This window comes from Podarcis pityusensis (assembly GCF_964106645.2).
Source record: "Podarcis pityusensis genome assembly, chromosome: 6".
Lineage (NCBI taxonomy): Eukaryota > Metazoa > Chordata > Lepidosauria > Squamata > Lacertidae > Podarcis > Podarcis pityusensis.
This window is the reverse complement of record NC_138030.1, coordinates 42333677-42352490: the sequence shown is the minus strand read 5'-3', so window position 1 is coordinate 42352490 and position 18814 is coordinate 42333677. Positions and strand designations below refer to the sequence as shown.

Sequence of the window (18814 nt, the reverse complement as noted above, 5' to 3'; positions counted from 1 at the left end):
ACAGAGGAGGAGGAGCTTGAACAAGCTGCATCAAGCTCACAGTGGACTGTGCCTGCTTTTTAATTTGATGGAGGGATGCAACAGCCTCTGCTGCAAATGCTCTCCCCATCAATGTTCTTTTACATGGGTGAATCTGTGAACCAACACTATCAGCTGTCACACTGATCTGCAGCATATTTACCGAGGAACAGAAGAGCCTCAATAGGTTTGTAGGCAGGAGAGCAGGACATTTGTCACTAACTTACGGTCGGTCGGTCTCACTTCCAACAGGATTAATCTCTGTGTAGGGAAAAGCAACGTCTGCTGGGATCTCTATTCTCAGACTTGGATCCCTGTTACATGTATTGGCTGCTTGCAGCAGAAAAACACACCGTGCCTTTCATGTGTTAACAAATGCACTTTTTTCTCAAACATGAAAGTAATCTTCGTGTCTGGGAAAAAATAGCATATGAAGCTCTTTTTGAATGTCTAATATACATAAACCTTCCAAACTCTCCAGTGAGGTAGGGAAGTGCCGTGCAGTTGGCTCCTCTGATCTGGGACTGACAAGGAGAAATCTGAATACCCACCAGTCAGTCTGAGATCAGAAGAGGTCTCTGCTTCACAAATCTGACAGGTAAGGAAATTCTGCTAATATCCCTTTCTCACAGATAGAAACTGAAGCCTAAAGAGATTAAGGCTTTGACTTCTGAGAGATAAAAATAACAGCCATCTAGCTAACTCACTTTGGATTTTTGTCGTTTTTACCTCTGAAATTCTCTTCTAGTGACAGGAACCCACCATGGACAAATCCAAATGTTTTTCATTGCATATTGTTGCCTCTTTGCTCCAAGGAGCTCAGAGTTGGGGTCAAACCAGACAGAAAGTTAAACTCCTCTTTGCATTAGCATGCATGGTTTTTTGGTTTTTTGTTTAATGCAAAGAGCATGAGCTAAAGGGGCTGATAATTACCAGGATCACAGCCAGGCTGGAGAGGGGGAATTCTGATCCAAAAGGATTCTTCCTATGATAGCTGCATATATTTGGTTTAATCCTCTCCTCCAATCCCCACATTGTAATTTTATTCTCCCTCTGAGGTGGTTGGGCTCAAGGACAGCAACTAGATCAGATTCACCCAGGGAGCTTCATGACTGAGTAGGGATTTGAACCCACAGCTCCCTGGTCCAAGTCCAGTGCTGTACCCACTAAGCCTCACTGGCTTTCCCTTCCTGTTCTGTGCTTACCAGATTCAGATAGGGTGCAAGTGGCCATGGCTGTTTAGATGTGATTTGTCATTAGTTTATCACCTGACACTCGTTTTGGGAAATCTAGCCACCAGAGAAAGAAGGGGGCCTCCCACGTCAAGTTGGAAACAAGACGGAATGTGCACTTCTGGGTTTTGTGCTGGACCTGAAGCAGGATTATCAAGCCGTCCGCAATGAGGTGCCAGAGGAAAAACTCTACAAGGTGTACACCTTCAACTCGGTCCGCAAATCCATGAGCACGGTGCTGAAGAACCCAGATGGGAGCTTCCGCATGTACAGCAAAGGAGCCTCTGAGATCCTCCTGCGCAAGTAACTAACTTCTCTCCTAATGGCTCTGTTGGGGTCTCTGGTGATTCTTTCTGCCATATTCCAGAAGGGTAACTGAGTTTGTGGGTGCAAAGAAACAGCAAAGAGTCTGTCATCCAGGAAAGCTTGTGCTGTAATAGATTTGTTAGTCTTTAAGCTTCTACAGGACTCTTCTTGTTGTTGTTTTCCATTTCCCTTTTTTACCACTTTTCCCAGAGTTCCCACTGGCAATGGAATATCTAGGCAGACTCAGGGGCCTTAATGCAGAAAGCTGGACATTTAAAAGCCAAAATAGGCATGATTTACCATATTTTTTGCTCTATAAGACTCACTTTTTCCCTCCTAAAAAGTAAGGGGAAATGTGTGTGCGTCTTATGGAGCAAATGCAGGCTGCGCAGCTATCCCAGAAGCCACAACAGCAAGAGGGATCACTGCTTTCACTGCGCAGCGATCCCTCTTGCTGTTCTGGCTTCTGAGTTTCAGAATATTTTTTTTTCTTGTTTTACTCCTCCAAAAACTAGGTGCGGCTTGTGGTCTGGTGCGTCTTATAGTGTGAAAAATATGGTAATTCCCACTATTAACAGTTACAGGAATGGGTTTTTAAAAAGTAAACAGCAAGAGCAGGGGACCCAATTCACAGATTAGAGTTCAGAAGGTAACCCTCCTCTCCTCTACTACAGTCCCAGATTGGAGCTGGGGCCTCTTTGCATTGGAAACTGTAGGAGGTCTCGGTTCAGATTAGGACTGCAGTAGGGCCCCAGGGTTAAAGCCACTACATACACATACACCAGCATCCTGATTCAGATTAGCCCCCCTACACCTGCTACTTACTTGATTAAAAAAAGCAACACTCACACATTAACAGAACTGATAATTGCGTGAGTGACATCAGATCTGGTTTGAGCTTCAAAGAAAAGCTTGAGTCAACTATCTAGGCTGCTGTTTTCCCTCCTTACGTTCAGCCCATCTTAACAAACGAGGAAGGGGGAGGATGAAAGAAAGTTGGCGATGATGGAGGTTCTCCCAGATGCTAGGTCTTGGTGTGCTTCACAGAATTGTAGGGATGGTCTACTGTTTTCCAAGAATTCTCTTTTGCTGAAAAAGCTTGAAAAAACCCAGCCCAGTCCAAACTGAGATGGGCAGATTTCATCCATCTTTACTACTCTGTGTTAAACATTGGCCAATGTCACAAACACTGGTAAGGATAAAGCAGGTACCAAACTCACACTCAGAACTGAGCATCGCTGTCATAATGGTTAATTCGGTGCTGCAGTCTGGAATAATAAAAAGAACACGTATATCTGTATCCATTTTCATCAAAGGAACATCAGAACTAAGGCTGACTTAGGATCAAACAAACTCATGGGTTTTGAAGTAGGAGATATCTTCTCTGTGGTTCCATGCTACACATTAATTACTTGGATTTCAACACAGTTTATAGGTGCCTTATCTTTTAATATTTCCGTGATTTTTGTAACAGAGGTTCTCTCTTACTCGCTCATGCCACTGCAAGGAGTCATAGAACTATAGAGTTGGGAGGAACCATGAGAGTCATTTATTCCAACCCAATTGCATAATTTCATAGTCTCTTCCTTTTTGCTGCTTATGTCGGCCTAGCGGTATGCCATAAGTGGAGTCCTTAACCATTGAACTTCCTCTGGGTTTTTGAAGTGGCAAGATACTAATAACACAAGTAGTTTCATGGGTTGAGGAATATTCAGTAATGCATGCTAGTTATGAAAGAATCTGCTTTCCAACAGTTATTCACTCCCTCCTATTGTGCCCACAAAATGGTATTTCCTTTCCATGTTTTTACCGTTGAAGATCATACCTGCTGCCCATTCATAGCCTGTCAAAGTCACTGTGTTCAAAAAGAGGATAGTCATGCATGTAGGGGCAGAATGAGGCCTGTGTTCTATTCTATTTATTTATTTGATTTCTATCCCGCCTTTCTTCCAAGGATCTCAAGATAGCAGCATACATGGTTTCCCCTTCCTCATTTTTCCTCACAACAACCCTGTGAGGTAGGCTAAGAGACAATGGCTGGCCCAAGTTCATCCAGTGACTGAGTGGGGATTCGAATCCTGATCTCCCAGGTCCTGGTCCAACACACACTACACCACATTGTCCTGTAGCCGTGGATGAGGTGCTGGAAACTCTGTAGGTCCCCAAAGCATGCCTAAAAATGACCTACTCAATTCCCTTCTATTTATCCCAACTTGTCCAGTCAATGGTCCAGTCCACTGGTGGGGGGGGCATTCTCCAAGAGAAAGACTCAGCTCTGCTCTAGACATGAGGCACCTCTCACTTTCTTTCTTGTCTACATCTGTACTGGGATTGTTTTATTTATTGTTTTATCGCTTGTTGTTTGCTACCCTAGGCTTCTTTGGGAGGAAGGGTGGGGATATAAATTTAATAGATAAAATAATAAAAATAATAGAGCCGTCTTTCCCCCCAACCTCTACAGCAAATGGATGTAGACCTCTTGGTCTTCTCCAGGTGGCTACGAAAGTGTCTTATTACGCAAACAGAATATGCATCACAATGTATTTGGTATCTCTGTCCCATTAATATAGTTGCTGAAGTTCAACAGGCCCTTAATCTGTGGACAATCTTGTAAGTTAAAGCTAGGTTAAGGCTGAAGTTAGGAATGGGCAGCTGTACAGAATTTCCATTAAAGAGGGCAGCACAACCCTTCTCATTGTTATTCTAGGAAGGAGAAAGTAGATAATGTACTCCTGTATGTAAAATAGTGTGTAATCCATGCCTCACTAAGGCACGATCCCTTTGGACCACGTACCTAAAGCTCTTTGCCTTTGCTTGCATGAATACAGCTTCTGGAATACATGTTTATCATTCCTTCTGTTTCTCCCCACCCTACCTTTGATGCAGATGCACAAAGATCTTGGACAAGAATGGGGAACCCAGAATATTTAAGGTGAAGGATCGGGATGAGATGGTGAAGAAAGTGATTGAGCCAATGGCTTGTCAGGGGCTGCGTACCATTTGCCTGGCCTATCGGGATTTCCCTGCTGGAGTTGAGCCTGACTGGGATACGGAAAATGAGATCCTGTCTGACCTTACCTGCATCACTGTGGTTGGCATTGAGGACCCTGTTCGGCCAGAGGTACCAGCATGGCTTTCTTTGATTTTTGCCTAGCGCAAGGAGGAGACAAATCACTTCTTTCCCCTGAATCATATTCTTTCGTCTCATTTGGTCCCAGCTGTATTCAAGATTCATTTCCTTCAGACCCATCTTTGTCTCCTCTCCTGATGCTTGTTCCCTTGAATGGGTCTTGTGCAAACCAGTGACTTTTACACTGGGCCTCTTCTCTAACATCCACCTTGCCACTTTTCCTCATTTGTCACTGTTGGTTTAATCACCAATTCAGACTTTCAGTATATTGGACTCCTTTGCCCTTTCCGCCCCCTCTTCTTTCCTGCTGTCACTTCCTATCTTTGCCACGGCTCTGCTTTTTCTTGAGTCCTGTGCACTGCTTTCTTATGGGTCCATCTGATTTACTGAACTTCAGACCTGGCTTCTTATTTATCTGATCCTGCTCATTTGCTTTTAAATGCCTTAGTCCCATAAACTTTCTGACTGCCGCCATCACGGTCCTGCCTCACTCTCTGCCAGAGTTTGAAGATAACTGTATTTCCCATTTACAGTCAGTGGGTTGAATCCAATGTAGTGCCAAATTAAACTCACTTAGTGGCATGCATTTTCCACTGGCAAAGTATTTTGCACCAGCGGAATGTTGTTGTGCAAGAGGCTGGGTAACCAGTTTACTGGTAACTTTGTGGAACAATAGGTTGCATAGTTTGTTGTGCAGCATATTTCTGCTATCACAACTGTATTCCTCTGTTGCTCAACATCAAAACTTGCTCATCCTCTGTTGTGCCAGTGCACAGAGAATTCTGGATACAGCCCAGAAGCTGCTGCGATGCTGTGTTTTCAATAAGGCTGGTAGTGTGAAGAAAAGGCCCCTGTGAGATTCTGGCAGCTACAGAGCAATGAGAAAGTCATGAGGTACAGCTTTGTCCTCCACAGAGTCACATTAATGGGGGGAAAGCTGCACCTGTTGAATCCTACCCTACTGTGCAGTTGTTGGAGAAGTTGACAGCTGTGTTAGGAATTGCCTGGAAGAGGGAATTTTGGCACACCCTGCTTTTCCAGTCACGGTGCTGCGGGAGGTGTGGCAAATATCTTAATTCTGTCTTCCAAGCAATTACAGAAGGGCCCAGGAACCCTGCCTCATCCTGAATGAGGCAATTTTAATTTACAAATTCCACACAGAAGCAACTGCAGGGATTCTGACAGGGAATGAAGGCTGCTGAGGGAAGGGACACGTTTTTGAGCATCAAGCATCCGCCTCCTCGGCCTGCTTCTCCCCATCTCCCACACACTGTTTTCTCTCACAGCTTACTATGGTGGTGACAAGCAGACAACTGACCTAACAGAATCAACCATCCCAGGCCTACCTCTTGATTACATTTCAGCGCTGGCCCCCTGCACGCGTCTTTCCTTAATTAGATGTTGAATTATCTGGGGTTGGAAATGGCTTTGCAGATGCCCTGCGTGCAGTAGCTCTGGAGGCGGTGATTCAATTTGCTGGTGCCTTAGTAATGTCTCCCTCCCTCCCTCCCTGCTCAGGCTTGCTCGGTACAAGATAAAGCCTATTAGAGCAGGGATGCAGCAATGAAATCAGTGGTGCAGGGCAAGGCGGGAGGCTTGCCTGCCACTACTTTGCTGTCCCATAGCAGGCGAGTGGTAAAAAAACCCCTCTTGCCCGCCCACATCGTGGCGCCAGAGGTTCCCAAGTGATGCTGCGTCATTTGGGGGGTGGGGCGCAACAAGTTTATGTCTCCATAGAGGCAAGAATTTGTGCCTATTCCAGAAAATGCTCAGAAAAAAACTTGTTGCCTGGCTACGAACGGTGCATTTTCTGGAAGCCACAATTGGCTCCAACTCTCAGCACACAGATTTGTACCTACATACAGTGAAATGCATGTTCATGTGTGAGAAAGGCCATCATGCGTGGACCACCCTGGGCTCCTTTGGGAGGAAGGTTGTGATCTAAATTTAATCAAGTAACAAATAAATGACAGCTTACGTTTAGGTTTTGTACAGTTCCAGCAGTAGGGGATCTGTCATGTACGAAGACAACCCTTTATCAGAGCACTTTCAGCTTGCAGTTCATGGCAATTTCCTCTTAGTTCCTTTTTTTTTTTACTAAGTGGAAGGCAATCTCTTATTTTTAGTCACACAAAGAAGGGCCTCGGATGATGATCAGAGGGTCCAGATTGGTTCCTATGGAGAGAGGTGGTCCTTGAGGCATTGCGGCCCTGAGCTGTTTAGAGTTTATAGGTCAAAACCAACACTTTGAATTGGGTCCAGAAACTAATTGGAAGCCTCATCATCCATAATCAGGTCATTTAAAGTTAAAACCATTTTAAATTGTTAAAATAAATAAAGTTAAAACAATTTTAAATAATTGGGGTAATAATAACAACAAGCCCCACTAAGCAATACCCCAACCCAAGGTTCCATTCAAGCGCCCTGCCCTCCTAGGCCAGGTGGAGGAGGCCTGTAAGGCAGGGAGCAGGTTCCCCAAGACTACAGCCAAAAGGAGCTGCTTTTTTAGAGACAAAATCTGAAGATAACTCTGTAACTTTTTCTGTTACTGTGTTGAAAGTCCAGTGGGAATAACTTGAACAGGATATACATCTTTAAACAAATATTTATTGCTTTCTTTTTTTTAATGACCTACGTTTGGAGCAGTTGCATTGTAGTGTTGTCTGGAATGTATGGACATAAAAACACAAGTGAAACTTGGAACAAAATGTTGCAGAGTGAAGTGTTCCTGTTCAGCGTTCCAGCCAACCCACTAGCCCATCTTTCAGGATACTCCATTCCAATCTCCTCCCTCCCTCCCCTGGTTTTCCATTCCCTCTCACTGTCTGCATCCTGTGGCCACTGAGCCTGCTTAAAACAATTACTGTGTTGTTGAGGTGGTGGGGCTTCCACAGTTAAGGTTTCTTCCTAAGTATTTTTTTCTACTTCTGCAAACCTGGGTTTCCCCCCCTGAGCCTGCTGATTCCCTCCTGAGCACAGATGTATCATTTTGACTACATAAGGATCTAGACTCAGGTAATGAGTTTCCTGTTAGTTTATAGTTGTTGTTCCCCACCCTCCCCGCTCCCTCTTCAGGCTTTATCCATGATTCCCCGCTGCCTCATGCATGCACGGCTCAGCTTCCTGACTCTGTTATCTCATGGCTTTCCTGCAGGTGCCTGATGCAATCCTGAAGTGCCAGCGCGCTGGTATTACTGTCCGGATGGTTACAGGTGACAACATCAACACAGCCCGTGCCATTGCAACCAAGTGTGGCATCTTGCTACCTGGGGAGGACTTCCTGTGCTTGGAAGGGAAGGAATTCAACCGGCTGATCCGCAACGAGAAAGGAGAGGTGAGAGGAATAAGGGACTGAGGGAACAGGGTGGTGTAGACGCCACTCAGGGGCCCGGTCAGTTTATTTAGAGGACCACTCCCCACTTGACAGCTTCTGAAACGTGTCTCATTCTGTGTAACGCATTCATTCTGTGATCTCTGGGGAATAATGAGCTTTTTCAAGCTCCTGAGAAGGAAACTCTTAGCTCTGAAGTGCAGGCTTGGCAAGGCTAGACTGCAGCTATGGAATGGGCTTTTCCCTGCCCATGCTTGTTTTTAATACTACAGGTATTTTCTACGGCCTCCTGCTTTGCACCTGGGCTGACTCCAGCCACTTATAAAGCTGGCTGGTTTTGCTCAGGATAGAATCAAGAGAATTGTAGAGTTGGAAAGGACTTTGGGGGTTATCTAGTGCCACTCCCTGCAATGCAAGAATCTCAACTGAAGCATCCATGATAGGTGGCCATCCAACCTCAACCTTCTCATGCTTTATATGAGATCCATGTTAGCATGGACAGAGTGGGTTTTTACCCACATGATTGGCTGGCACAACCCCTTGGATTGTGAAATTATATTAGTTTGCCTTTAGATAAGCAGGTGTCACTTGTGAGTTCTCAGAACTTCCAGGTAGGAGGAAAGAGGAAAGCAGTTCTCAAGCTCCTGTTCCAGGCCAATTGGTGAGATTGTGGTTTTGTCTTGCAGGTGGAACAAGAACAACTGGATAAGATTTGGCCCAAGCTACGGGTCCTGGCACGATCTTCACCCACAGATAAACACACACTTGTTAAAGGTAAGGACTTCTGAGGTGACGGAACTTGTCCTCCAAAAAAAATGTCCTCCAGAAAGTGGGAGGGGGAAGAGAATAGAGGGGGCAGAGCCCAGCTCCCTATAGCAGCATTCTGTGCATTCGCCTTTAACCTGCATGTGTGAAACAGACCTTTGCTTGGAAAATTATATCCTGCCATTCCAATGTGAGAAAGAAATACTCAATGCAGCTTTCACAACCAAAAGTAGTTAAATAACAATTAAAAAAATTAAGAGAAATAGAATCATGGAATTGTAGAGTTGGAAGGGATCCTGAGAATTGCCTAGTCCAACCCCTTGCAATATGCAGCTGTCCCATATAGGGCTCAAACCTGCAACCTTGGTGTTATCAACACAATGTTCTAACCCAGACTTTTCCAAACTTCTCATGACACACTTTTTAGGCATGCATCATTTTGCGACATGGTAATTCCGTTTTACTAGCAAGTCAGAGGTTAAATTAACCCCTTTCCAGGAGCACGGGGAGCATTCACACAACACACCCACACACTGCAGCCAACACACTAACGTGTTGCGGCACACAGTTTGGAAAGCTCTGCTCTAACCAACTGAGCTTAGAAAACCCCTTTTTCTTCATCAGCAGGCAGACTGAACGCTTGCCGAAACAGTAAAGTCTTCAGCTGACAGTGAAACATTGGCAAAGGGGAAGCTGCACAAAGCTTCGGGAGGCAGAGAGTTCCACAGTCTAGGCGCCCCAAAATAAAATATATCCTTGCCAACTATACTTAGTGGCATGTGTGAAAGGGTCTCCCCGGTGATCTTTGGTGGATAGCCTCATATGGGAAGAGGCTGCCCTTTTGGTATCATTGGCCCTAAGCTGTAACCACCACAACCTGAATTGCTTTTGGAAAATGACCCATTGCATTGCCGCTGGAGGCTTTGCTGCCAGTTTGGGTCTCTCTGTGCCTGCCCTCTACTGACGTTCCTACCATCTTTCAGGAATTATTGACAGTACTGTTGGAGAACGGAGGCAGGTGGTGGCTGTGACTGGGGATGGCACCAATGACGGCCCAGCCTTGAAGAAAGCAGACGTGGGATTTGCTATGGTATGGACTAATTGGTGTGTTGGAAACCAAATGCAGCAGCATGTGGGGTTAGTGATTTGCTTGTGTGTGTCTTGCCATAATGGAGCTGATAAGCGGTGTGTGTTAAAGCTCTGTTTTTATTCTGCTCTATTTTCTGTTTCAGTTTTTGCACTTTGCAGAAGTCAGGAATGTTACAGCTCAGGACAGAATCTCACAATCCCTGGGCTCAGTAGGACACAGCAGGCAAGCATTAGGAAAAATTGGTCACCACAGGATACCTGCTTAATACGTCTGAAGCTTGCTGGGATTGTTCTGGCAGCGGCAGATTCTGTAGTAACTGACTGCCACCGTGTGTCTGTAATGGAGTTTTGCAATAAGCCTAATTGCCTTCTTGATCTGCTGCCATGGTTCTTCACTGAGGTGCAGGAGGAGTCTGAGCAGAGAGTTACTGCCTAGGTTTCTACCACACTTTTGGTGTTGCAAAGGGGGACAATCAAAATCACCAGTGGAATCTGCAGCAAAATGTTGCCATGTTCCATACCCTCCTCTATGATCCACCATTTCCCCCCCTGCCACCCAGTTTTGTGTGCCTCCCTGCCTGTAATAGAATTATATGCCCATTGCTCAGTCCTCAGTGGGCTGTTTCAAGCCTTCCCTCCCTTAAACTTAGCAGGTGTTATATATATATATATATATATATATATATATATATATATAGACACACACACACACACCCACACCCTGCAAATTGTGAGGTTCTCTGAGGCCTTCCTCTTCTGCATGGATGGTCCCATTTTTGATACATAAGAGCTGACACTCAACTCTGAACTTCAGAAAGAGGGAGTATTTTATGTCTCAAAGGGCCTTGTATTTCCTATATGCCAATCAGTTAACTCATTCATGTTTTTTTGGGAGGGGATTATGGGATTAGCCATCTAATTCCTCCTGCCATCTCGTGGTCCTCATCTGAAACTGGAAGGTGCCTGCCATTTTGAGCGCAAGCCTATCTCTGTGGAGAACCAGTCGTAGCAGCAGAACGACGACCTATTGCCAGCTTGATCTCCTCCTCCTCATTTTCTCTCCCTCAGGGCATTGCTGGCACAGATGTGGCTAAAGAGGCCTCGGATATCATCCTGACAGATGACAACTTTACAAGCATAGTCAAGGCAGTGATGTGGGGCCGCAACGTGTATGACAGCATCTCCAAATTTCTGCAGTTCCAACTTACGGTCAACGTAGTGGCTGTGATTGTGGCTTTCACGGGCGCTTGTATCACGCAGGTAACATCAGTCAAACGGGGAGGGGTTTTATCTATAGCTTAATGTTTGGAACAATTGAGGTGTCTTGAAGCTAGCCATTCTGAATGCCATTCCTAGCTCTGCTGGGCCTCTTTTGTTTTGGAGCTTTGAATTTCACAGTGTCTGGTCTTGATGCAGGGCAGCGTGTAAAGACCTGTGTTACAGAGATGATTGGGCTGGATTTCAAAGGTAGCCATTTCCTTGTTGGATCCAGCCCAAAGATCCATCTAGGATTTCTAGCAGTGGCCAACTGCTCCTGGCAGGTCTCAAAGCTGATGAAGAGAGCAATCCCTTGTTTGTCATCAGCTTCTGGTAATCAGAGGTATAATGACCCATAAAACGGAAGATCTAGATGGCTATTGCATCTCATAGCTAGCAATGGCCTGTCCTCTGTACCAAGGGATGGAGAAACTGCAGCCTACAGATGTTGATGGACTACAACTCCCATCATCCCTGAACATTGGCCATGCTGCCTGGGACTAATGGCAGTTGGAGTCCTGCAACATCTGGAGGACCATCCTCAGCTCCATACATTTGTAGAGATTATTGCAGCATGGAAGCACTTGGAAAAATCGCTGTCATTGCCTATTGAAGCATCTCTGCAACAATGAAGACTGCATATATATTATTTTTTATTAATTAAATGCAAGTTGGTGTTCTGAAAATAGGAGTTGGAGCTTTAAGGATGCACAAAAGTTATTTGGGAGAAGATTATAGATCATAGAATTGTAGAGTTGGAAGGGACCACAAGAGTCATTGAGTCCAACCCCTCAAGATGCATGTGCTCTCTAAGCTAACCCCCCACTCTGCACTAAATATTTAGTAGTTTAACACTATAGTTGTAGCATTAGTATTCCTGGGCTTCCAACTTGACCATCCCTGGATGATTATACTAGTGGGTTAAGAGTTTGAACTTGTTGCATGTCAGCTCCAGGTGAGCAGCTGGGGGATTGGGGAGGCATAGTCTTGGACCAGAAATGAATTGCACTCTTTTCTGATGGATGCTTCTCCCTTTGCAGGACTCTCCTCTGAAGGCCGTCCAGATGTTGTGGGTCAACTTGATCATGGATACCTTTGCTTCGTTAGCCCTTGCCACAGAACCCCCAACCGAATCCTTGCTCTTGCGCAAGCCATATGGCCGCAACAAGCCACTCATTTCCCGCACCATGATGAAGAACATCCTGGGGCATGCTGTGTACCAGCTCACCATTATTTTCACACTGCTCTTTGCTGGTGAGAGTCAAAGATGGAACTTGCAGCCTTTAGCACAGCGGTTCTCAACCTGTGGGTCCCCAGATGTTCTTGGACTACAACTCCCATCATCCCTGAGCTCTGGCCTTGCTAGCTAGGGGTGATGGGAGTTGTAGTTCAACAACATCTAGGGACCCACAGGTTGAGAAAGGCTGCTTTAGCAAGACATGAAACCATTAGGTTGGGTCTTGGAAATCTAGGTTCTCCTTTCCCTATATCTACCCATACTTCCCTTCTGCCCTCCACAAAAAAATTGTGGGCCTTCAACTTAGCTGGCAGTTATCATTTATAATAATTCTATGGTAGCCATTGGTTGAGTGGCTTAGCATACAGGAAAGTTTTCAAACAAGGCTTCTCTTTCAATAAAATGAAACTGCTCATGCAGCTGATTCTAATAGCTGGCTACTCTCCCATCTATGATGTAGAGAGGAGCCAGTGGCGGAGCAACATGCTGCAGCCCCCGGAGTGGAGAACAGGCAGGGGCATGGCGCGTTGTCCGTAAGGGCGTAGCACATATCCCAAGATGGTGCAGCACGCATCCCGGGGGGTGGCTGGGATGACACCCTTCCCCCCAAATGGTACCCGGTGTGGCGCGCTCTCCCGCCCCCCTTTGTACACCAGTGCCAGGAACATCTTCTATGTATGATCTTGCAGGGTTCAGAGGCAGAAATTCCATGGAAAAGTCATAATGAAGACCATTGCCTGTGCTGAATTTCTGGCTGTTGTGCAGCTTTGACACAGTCTGTCAGGAAAAGAGAGTCTCTATGGAGACTATATGACCAATACATTTAATCCTTGGCCAAGGGAAGAGCTTTAATCTAGGAAATTATGCCTTTCATCAACACAATTTAGCTTTTCTTTTGCCTTTTAAAAGCTGTTTTACATTGGTTTTTCCTTCAAGTGATGTATTTAAATTTGGACAGGTTCAAGTACAAGTTAATTGGACTTCTTTTGGCTTCAGTCTCATAAAGGGAGCTGTCTAATTTTCCAGCAGCTCCTTATCTAGGACTGACAATCCTCATTCCAAATACAACCCTCAGTCTGCCCTGAGAAGACATTAATGCAAATTGCACCATCCTTTTTGTGTGCATGGGTCTGGTTTGTATCATCCTGTTGCCAATATCTGAGACTTTGCAGAATGCAGACTTTGGCAAGTACAAGTAATGTGGAAGGACAGGGAATCAAGACAAGGATAGACGTCTCACTTTCTGGATTCACTGGCCTGATATGTACCTCATATTAAACCATAATTTAAAAGAAACTATTCCCTCCACGCTCCTTCCCTCGCTCCTGCTGCGGTACAGAAAAAAACAAGCCAGAGTCTTGGTTGTCATGTCATCTAAACCTATGCTCATGGTTTGAGCAGCGAGCCCATGCACATTGAACCATAGTTTATTTTGAACTATGGTTTGATGCAGTTTCTTAGTTCCATGATTAGTGTCTATGTTCCAGTTGGCTGGTGGAGTTTAAGAAGGCTGAAGAGCATGTCCCTAGGCATACACAGCCAATGAGCTACTGTGTTGCCTCTGTGCACTTCCTTTGTAACTGCAGGGAACAGCTCTCTGCAGGGTGTTTGCAGAATTGCAGCAGGCTCTCTCGGAATGGTGCCACCCCACGGTTGCTTCTACAGATGGGCAGTCCCTATCTTTTGATACCCTGTTTTCCTGAGACACTAATGTCACATTATATTTGTCCCACACTCATGAGGGCTAGAAGCCTAGCTTGGATTTTGGACTTGTTTTTAAATGAAAGGTGAAATTCTCAGGAAAACACAAATACACAAGCAACAGAAAGTCCCCAAATATGAAAATGTACCGAACAAGCCTATAGAGAACAAAGTGAAAATGGATACACACAAGACAATAAGCAATACACATTCTTGATGGAACACCCGATATTAGCCTGCTTTGCCAAATGAGTCTTTTTCAAACATATCCTAGCAATGTTGAGTCCTTGGGAAGAAATATTTTCAACCGTCTTCTTAGGGAATGAATCCAAATTCTTCATGTGCATCAACAAGATCCTTTATTGGCCATTAAAACAGTCTAATATTAGGCAAAACAGTGTTCCATTGGGTGTGTATATTGCTTTTTGTCTTATGTATATCAGTGTTTATTCCCTTCTGTATATGGTTCTTCAGTACAGCATAGCATATTTTCATATTTTGGGTCTTTCTGTTGCTTGTGTATTTCTACCTAGGGAGCCTTGCTGCAAGTTGTGCATTATCCTTGAATTCTCAGGAAGCTACTTTGTGTGCTGGAAGAACGAGCCTGTGCTGTTCAGAGAATGAGTTGCTTAATGGCACGCAAGATATGTTTGCAGTTAACCCTGGTTTGGGGATTGTGTCCTCTACTGTGTTGTATAATCACATCATAATCTCTGGTGTCTGTGTGTAGGGGAAGGTTTGTTGTTATTCTTATCATTTTCTCTTCAAACTCTTCTTCTGCTAGGTGAGAAATTTTTTGATATTGACAGTGGCCGGAACGTCCCCCTCCACTCCCCACCCACTGAACACTACACCATCGTCTTCAACACTTTTGTCATGATGCAACTTTTCAATGAGATCAATGCTCGCAAGATCCACGGTGAGCGGAATGTCTTTGAGGCCATTTTCCGGAACCCCATCTTCTGCTCAGTGGTGCTAGGAACCTTTGTCGCCCAGGTAAATTATATTGGCTAAGAGGCAGGCGGGAAGGGGATCATGAGGAAATGGAGAGAGAAAACTGGAGGCGGAGGGGACTATGAAAGGGAACACTGTCGGAAGTTGTTGTCTGAAGCATGCTCCTTGACCAAACACCATATAGCTTTTTGTGAGGCTGACCACAGTAAGGCCTTCTATGGGCAATCCATCCAGAAGATAAATTGTATATTGAGGAGTCAGTGATCTGACAAGACAGGCCTACCTTGCAAGTGCGTGGGAAAACAGAAATAAGATGATTGGATACAAGAGTTCTCTACTCGTGGGAAGGAGGACAGCTAGCATGAAGAAAGATCTCTTCTCTGGAACCAGAAAGACAGTCTCCAGGTCATCTCCAGAGGTGCAAGGTCTGCAGCCTTGGAGGTTTTCACCTTTCTAAGAACCCAAGGGGTGGAGGAGGAGGCAGCATCAGTAGGCAAAGCAGAGAAAAAGAGTCCTCTTTCAGTCATAAGAACATAAGAGCCCTGGTGGCTCAGGCCATCCTGTTCTCACAGTGGCCAATCAGATACCTATGGGAAAGCCCATGAGTGCAGCAGCATTCACCCTACTTGTGATTCCCAGGAACTGGTATTCAGAGTCAGATAGATTGGCTCCCTCGTGAGTGGAGAGGAATTGCTTCTCTCAGGATACCTCTGCTTTATTCCCACAGAGCAGACAGTTATATTTTAGTGTGTTCAGCCCACATAGACCTCACCCCCTGAAGGCACTAGCCAACAGGAATGTTGCTTCAGCCCAGACACTGGGAGCAGGGGGGTCCCTCTGAGTTGTCAGAGGTCTTTCCCCCAGGGCACCTCTTCAAAGGTTTTGTACAGTTATGTCAGGGAGGACAGGGATCCCAAGGGTTAGAGTCAAGGGAAGTCCAGCCCAGTGCAGACATCCCTCAGGGCAGTTTCCCTGCCAAAGGCTGTGGGACCCCTTCGTCTCTCTCTCTCCTTTCCACATAGAGACCAGTCCACTACAGTAGCTGAGCCATATGGTATTAGCTCAGCTTTTCCTGCAGCTCCACCTTCGGCTCAGGCAGTTCCATTTCCCCGCAAACTTGTGTGACATCATTCACAGGGAATAGGCCAAACCATCTAAGCCAAAATCTTGTCATCATTTTTGCAACAAGTTCTACCATGTATCAGCTGATGTAATGCATGGCTTGGCTACACCCAAGGCAGATGCCCCAGTTACACCTCTCACATCTGAGGAACTCTTGCTTTTGGACTTAGATGAGTTTCTGAAATGGACTGAAGTGGCTGGGGCCCCCAATGCAGATGCTACAAGGCACATTTTGAGGCTCTTGAGCCCACAGCTACATCCTCCAGCAGCCTTCACCTCTCTGAACCAATCCGATTGAGAAATACCTGGACACATGGTACAGATGTCTTCCCTTCCAATGCCTTATAGTGGAATCACACGGAAGAAAACTCTCATGGCTAGTCTGCTGGCTTTCATTATGCACATCAGGGCAAGAATACACATTGAAGCTTGGATCTGATTGTGTGGGTCCATGTTATGGCGCTCTGGTAACATGCCACTCAAACCGGTGATGAGGCTAATTTTTGTGGTACTTAACAAACTCTGTTGATGCATTCAGGCATGACTCTCATAGAAACGGGCATAGAAATGGCCCCATGCTGTAGACGTGGTATTTACACAGAAGAGCTCACCTTACGTGTGAGGTATCACCAATGCACTGGCGAAAGTTCCTTTTCCAGTTTTATGATGTGAATAAGCACTTTTCTTATATGATGCAAGAATGGGAGGAAAGGGGCGGTCCCTTGAGTAGGTCTGAAAAATGACTTGAAGCCACCTTCTGTCCTTTGTCCAAAGCACACCCTGCACAAATGTAGCTAACTAGAACGTGACATGCAAGTTGTTGTATGTTTTTGTCTAGTAACATGCCATGAGTTACCTGAAGAAAATGTAAAGGTAACAATTCTTTCTGTACCTCCATGGTTCTTTTTTTTTTTAACCAAAGCTGATCTGACTATGCTCTTTTTCCTCTTATGCCACAGATCATCATTGTAGAATTTGGTGGGAAGCCCTTCAGCTGTTCTGGACTCACCTTGAGCCAATGGTTCTGGTGTGTTTTCATTGGTGTCGGAGAGCTGCTTTGGGGACAGGTGAGCCTGAACAAGATATGGCCATGTTGTTAAAGGAAGGCTAAGCACCCACCATACCTCTGAGTTATAGTACACACACACACACACACACACACACACACACTTTGCAGCTATGTGGGTGCAAAATTTGGTGATGCTGTTAATAGTCCAAAGTGCTTTATGAAGGCAAGACCTCCAAAAGCATAGCAGTCTTTAAGCCTAGATCAAGGATAGGGAACCTGTGGCTTTCCAGATGTTGTTAAGTCCGCCTCTTTCATTGACCGTTCTGGCTGGGACTGATGGGAGTTGGAGTCCAACAACAAGTAGAGAGCCACAGGTTTTCCCAGTCCTGATTTAGATGTCTAAATTCAAGACCCAGGCTTTAAAGCAGAGAATGGTCAGTTCTGTGCTGCCACAGAACTGAGTTGAATTAAGGAGGTATGATTGTCACTTCTATTGCCATGGGGAGTTTTCATTGAGAATAAGTCATCTACATTAGTAACTCTAATTCTGTCATTGGGAAGGAATTCCTTCCTTGGGAAAGAAATGTTGTCTACTCCTTTTTGCAACCAGCTTTACATTCTCACCCTCTATTTCTCTCAAGCAAACTGCTGTTGTTCTTCCTTTCTCCCTGGTTTCCTTCCTCTGAAAGTGAGGTCCTTTCAAATGCAATTGCACCCATGTGAAGAGTCATTTTGTCAATTGCACAGGCTGTATGAAAAATGTTGTTTATTCTGTGAGCCAGGCTGAGGTCCTGAAGCTGTCCAAAAGATTAAACATAAATTAATTAAATAAAGCAATAGATTTTTATTTTTTTAATGCCATGATAGTGCTTAGCGCTGCTTGGGATGGCATGACCCAATTGCATGAAAAAATTGTCCAGAGTTATGGTGCCGACCAGATAAGCGTCTGGTTTTTTTGTTTTTTTTAAAAAATTATATTTATTAAGAATTTTAAAAACTACAGGAAAAGCAAAGAGAGAGAAAAAGGGGAAAAAATAAAGAAACAAAAGAAAAGAAAAACAAAGCACAATCAAACAATACAAACTGATAAAAATCAAAATCAAAAAACAACAACAAAACACATAACAGATCACAATCAAAAAGCAAAAATAGACCACAAAAATTTAAAAACAAATCCAATATTCCCAAATCCTTAACTGTCATTACCTTATTTCATCGACCTCCTCACTCCTCCCTTTTTTGTATTCTAGTTGTTAATTATCACAGCAAATCCTTTCCATTTTTCATAGTATTCTGTCATTAAATTACCTTAATCTATTTTAACCTTATCTTGCTATAAAAGACCCTAAAACTTAAAACTTAGATCTTATTTATACCAATTTCTCATAACCATAACATATTCTTACATAATTCTTTTAACATTTCTGCTAAAGCCAAATAATTTCGTTCCAACATTTTTCTAACATTCATCAATTTTATAAAACAATCCTAATAAAAAAATTTAAAACTTTCTTCCAATCTTCATCCAGCGTCTCTTCCCTGGTCCCGGGTTTTGTCAGTCCTTTCTATCCCATCCATTTAGCTCATTAACCTGGTAATCTTATGTCCGAGGCCCTTAAGTCTCTTCCATGTCCCTTCCGCAGATCTTCTTCATATTTATACC

The 18814-nt window shown here is 44.5% G+C and overlaps 1 protein-coding gene across 8 annotated transcripts in view; it reads left to right on the top strand.

Moving 5' to 3' along the window:
- The window catches only part of ATP2B4 (ATPase plasma membrane Ca2+ transporting 4), a 166926-nt gene that overhangs the window by 124950 nt on the left and 23162 nt on the right, over positions 1 to 18814 (top strand). For all 8 annotated transcript variants that reach the window (XM_081010033.1, XM_081010029.1, XM_081010036.1 and 5 more), the window contains 9 exons: positions 1312 to 1553; positions 4443 to 4677; positions 7841 to 8020; positions 8704 to 8791; positions 9766 to 9872; positions 10940 to 11131; positions 12169 to 12382; positions 14851 to 15062; positions 17102 to 17209. In XM_081010033.1, the coding sequence (XP_080866159.1) occupies positions 1312 to 1553; positions 4443 to 4677; positions 7841 to 8020; positions 8704 to 8791; positions 9766 to 9872; positions 10940 to 11131; positions 12169 to 12382; positions 14851 to 15062; positions 17102 to 17209 (1578 nt within the window). The remainder of the gene's footprint in view (positions 1 to 1311; positions 1554 to 4442; positions 4678 to 7840; positions 8021 to 8703; positions 8792 to 9765; positions 9873 to 10939; positions 11132 to 12168; positions 12383 to 14850; positions 15063 to 17101; positions 17210 to 18814) is intronic.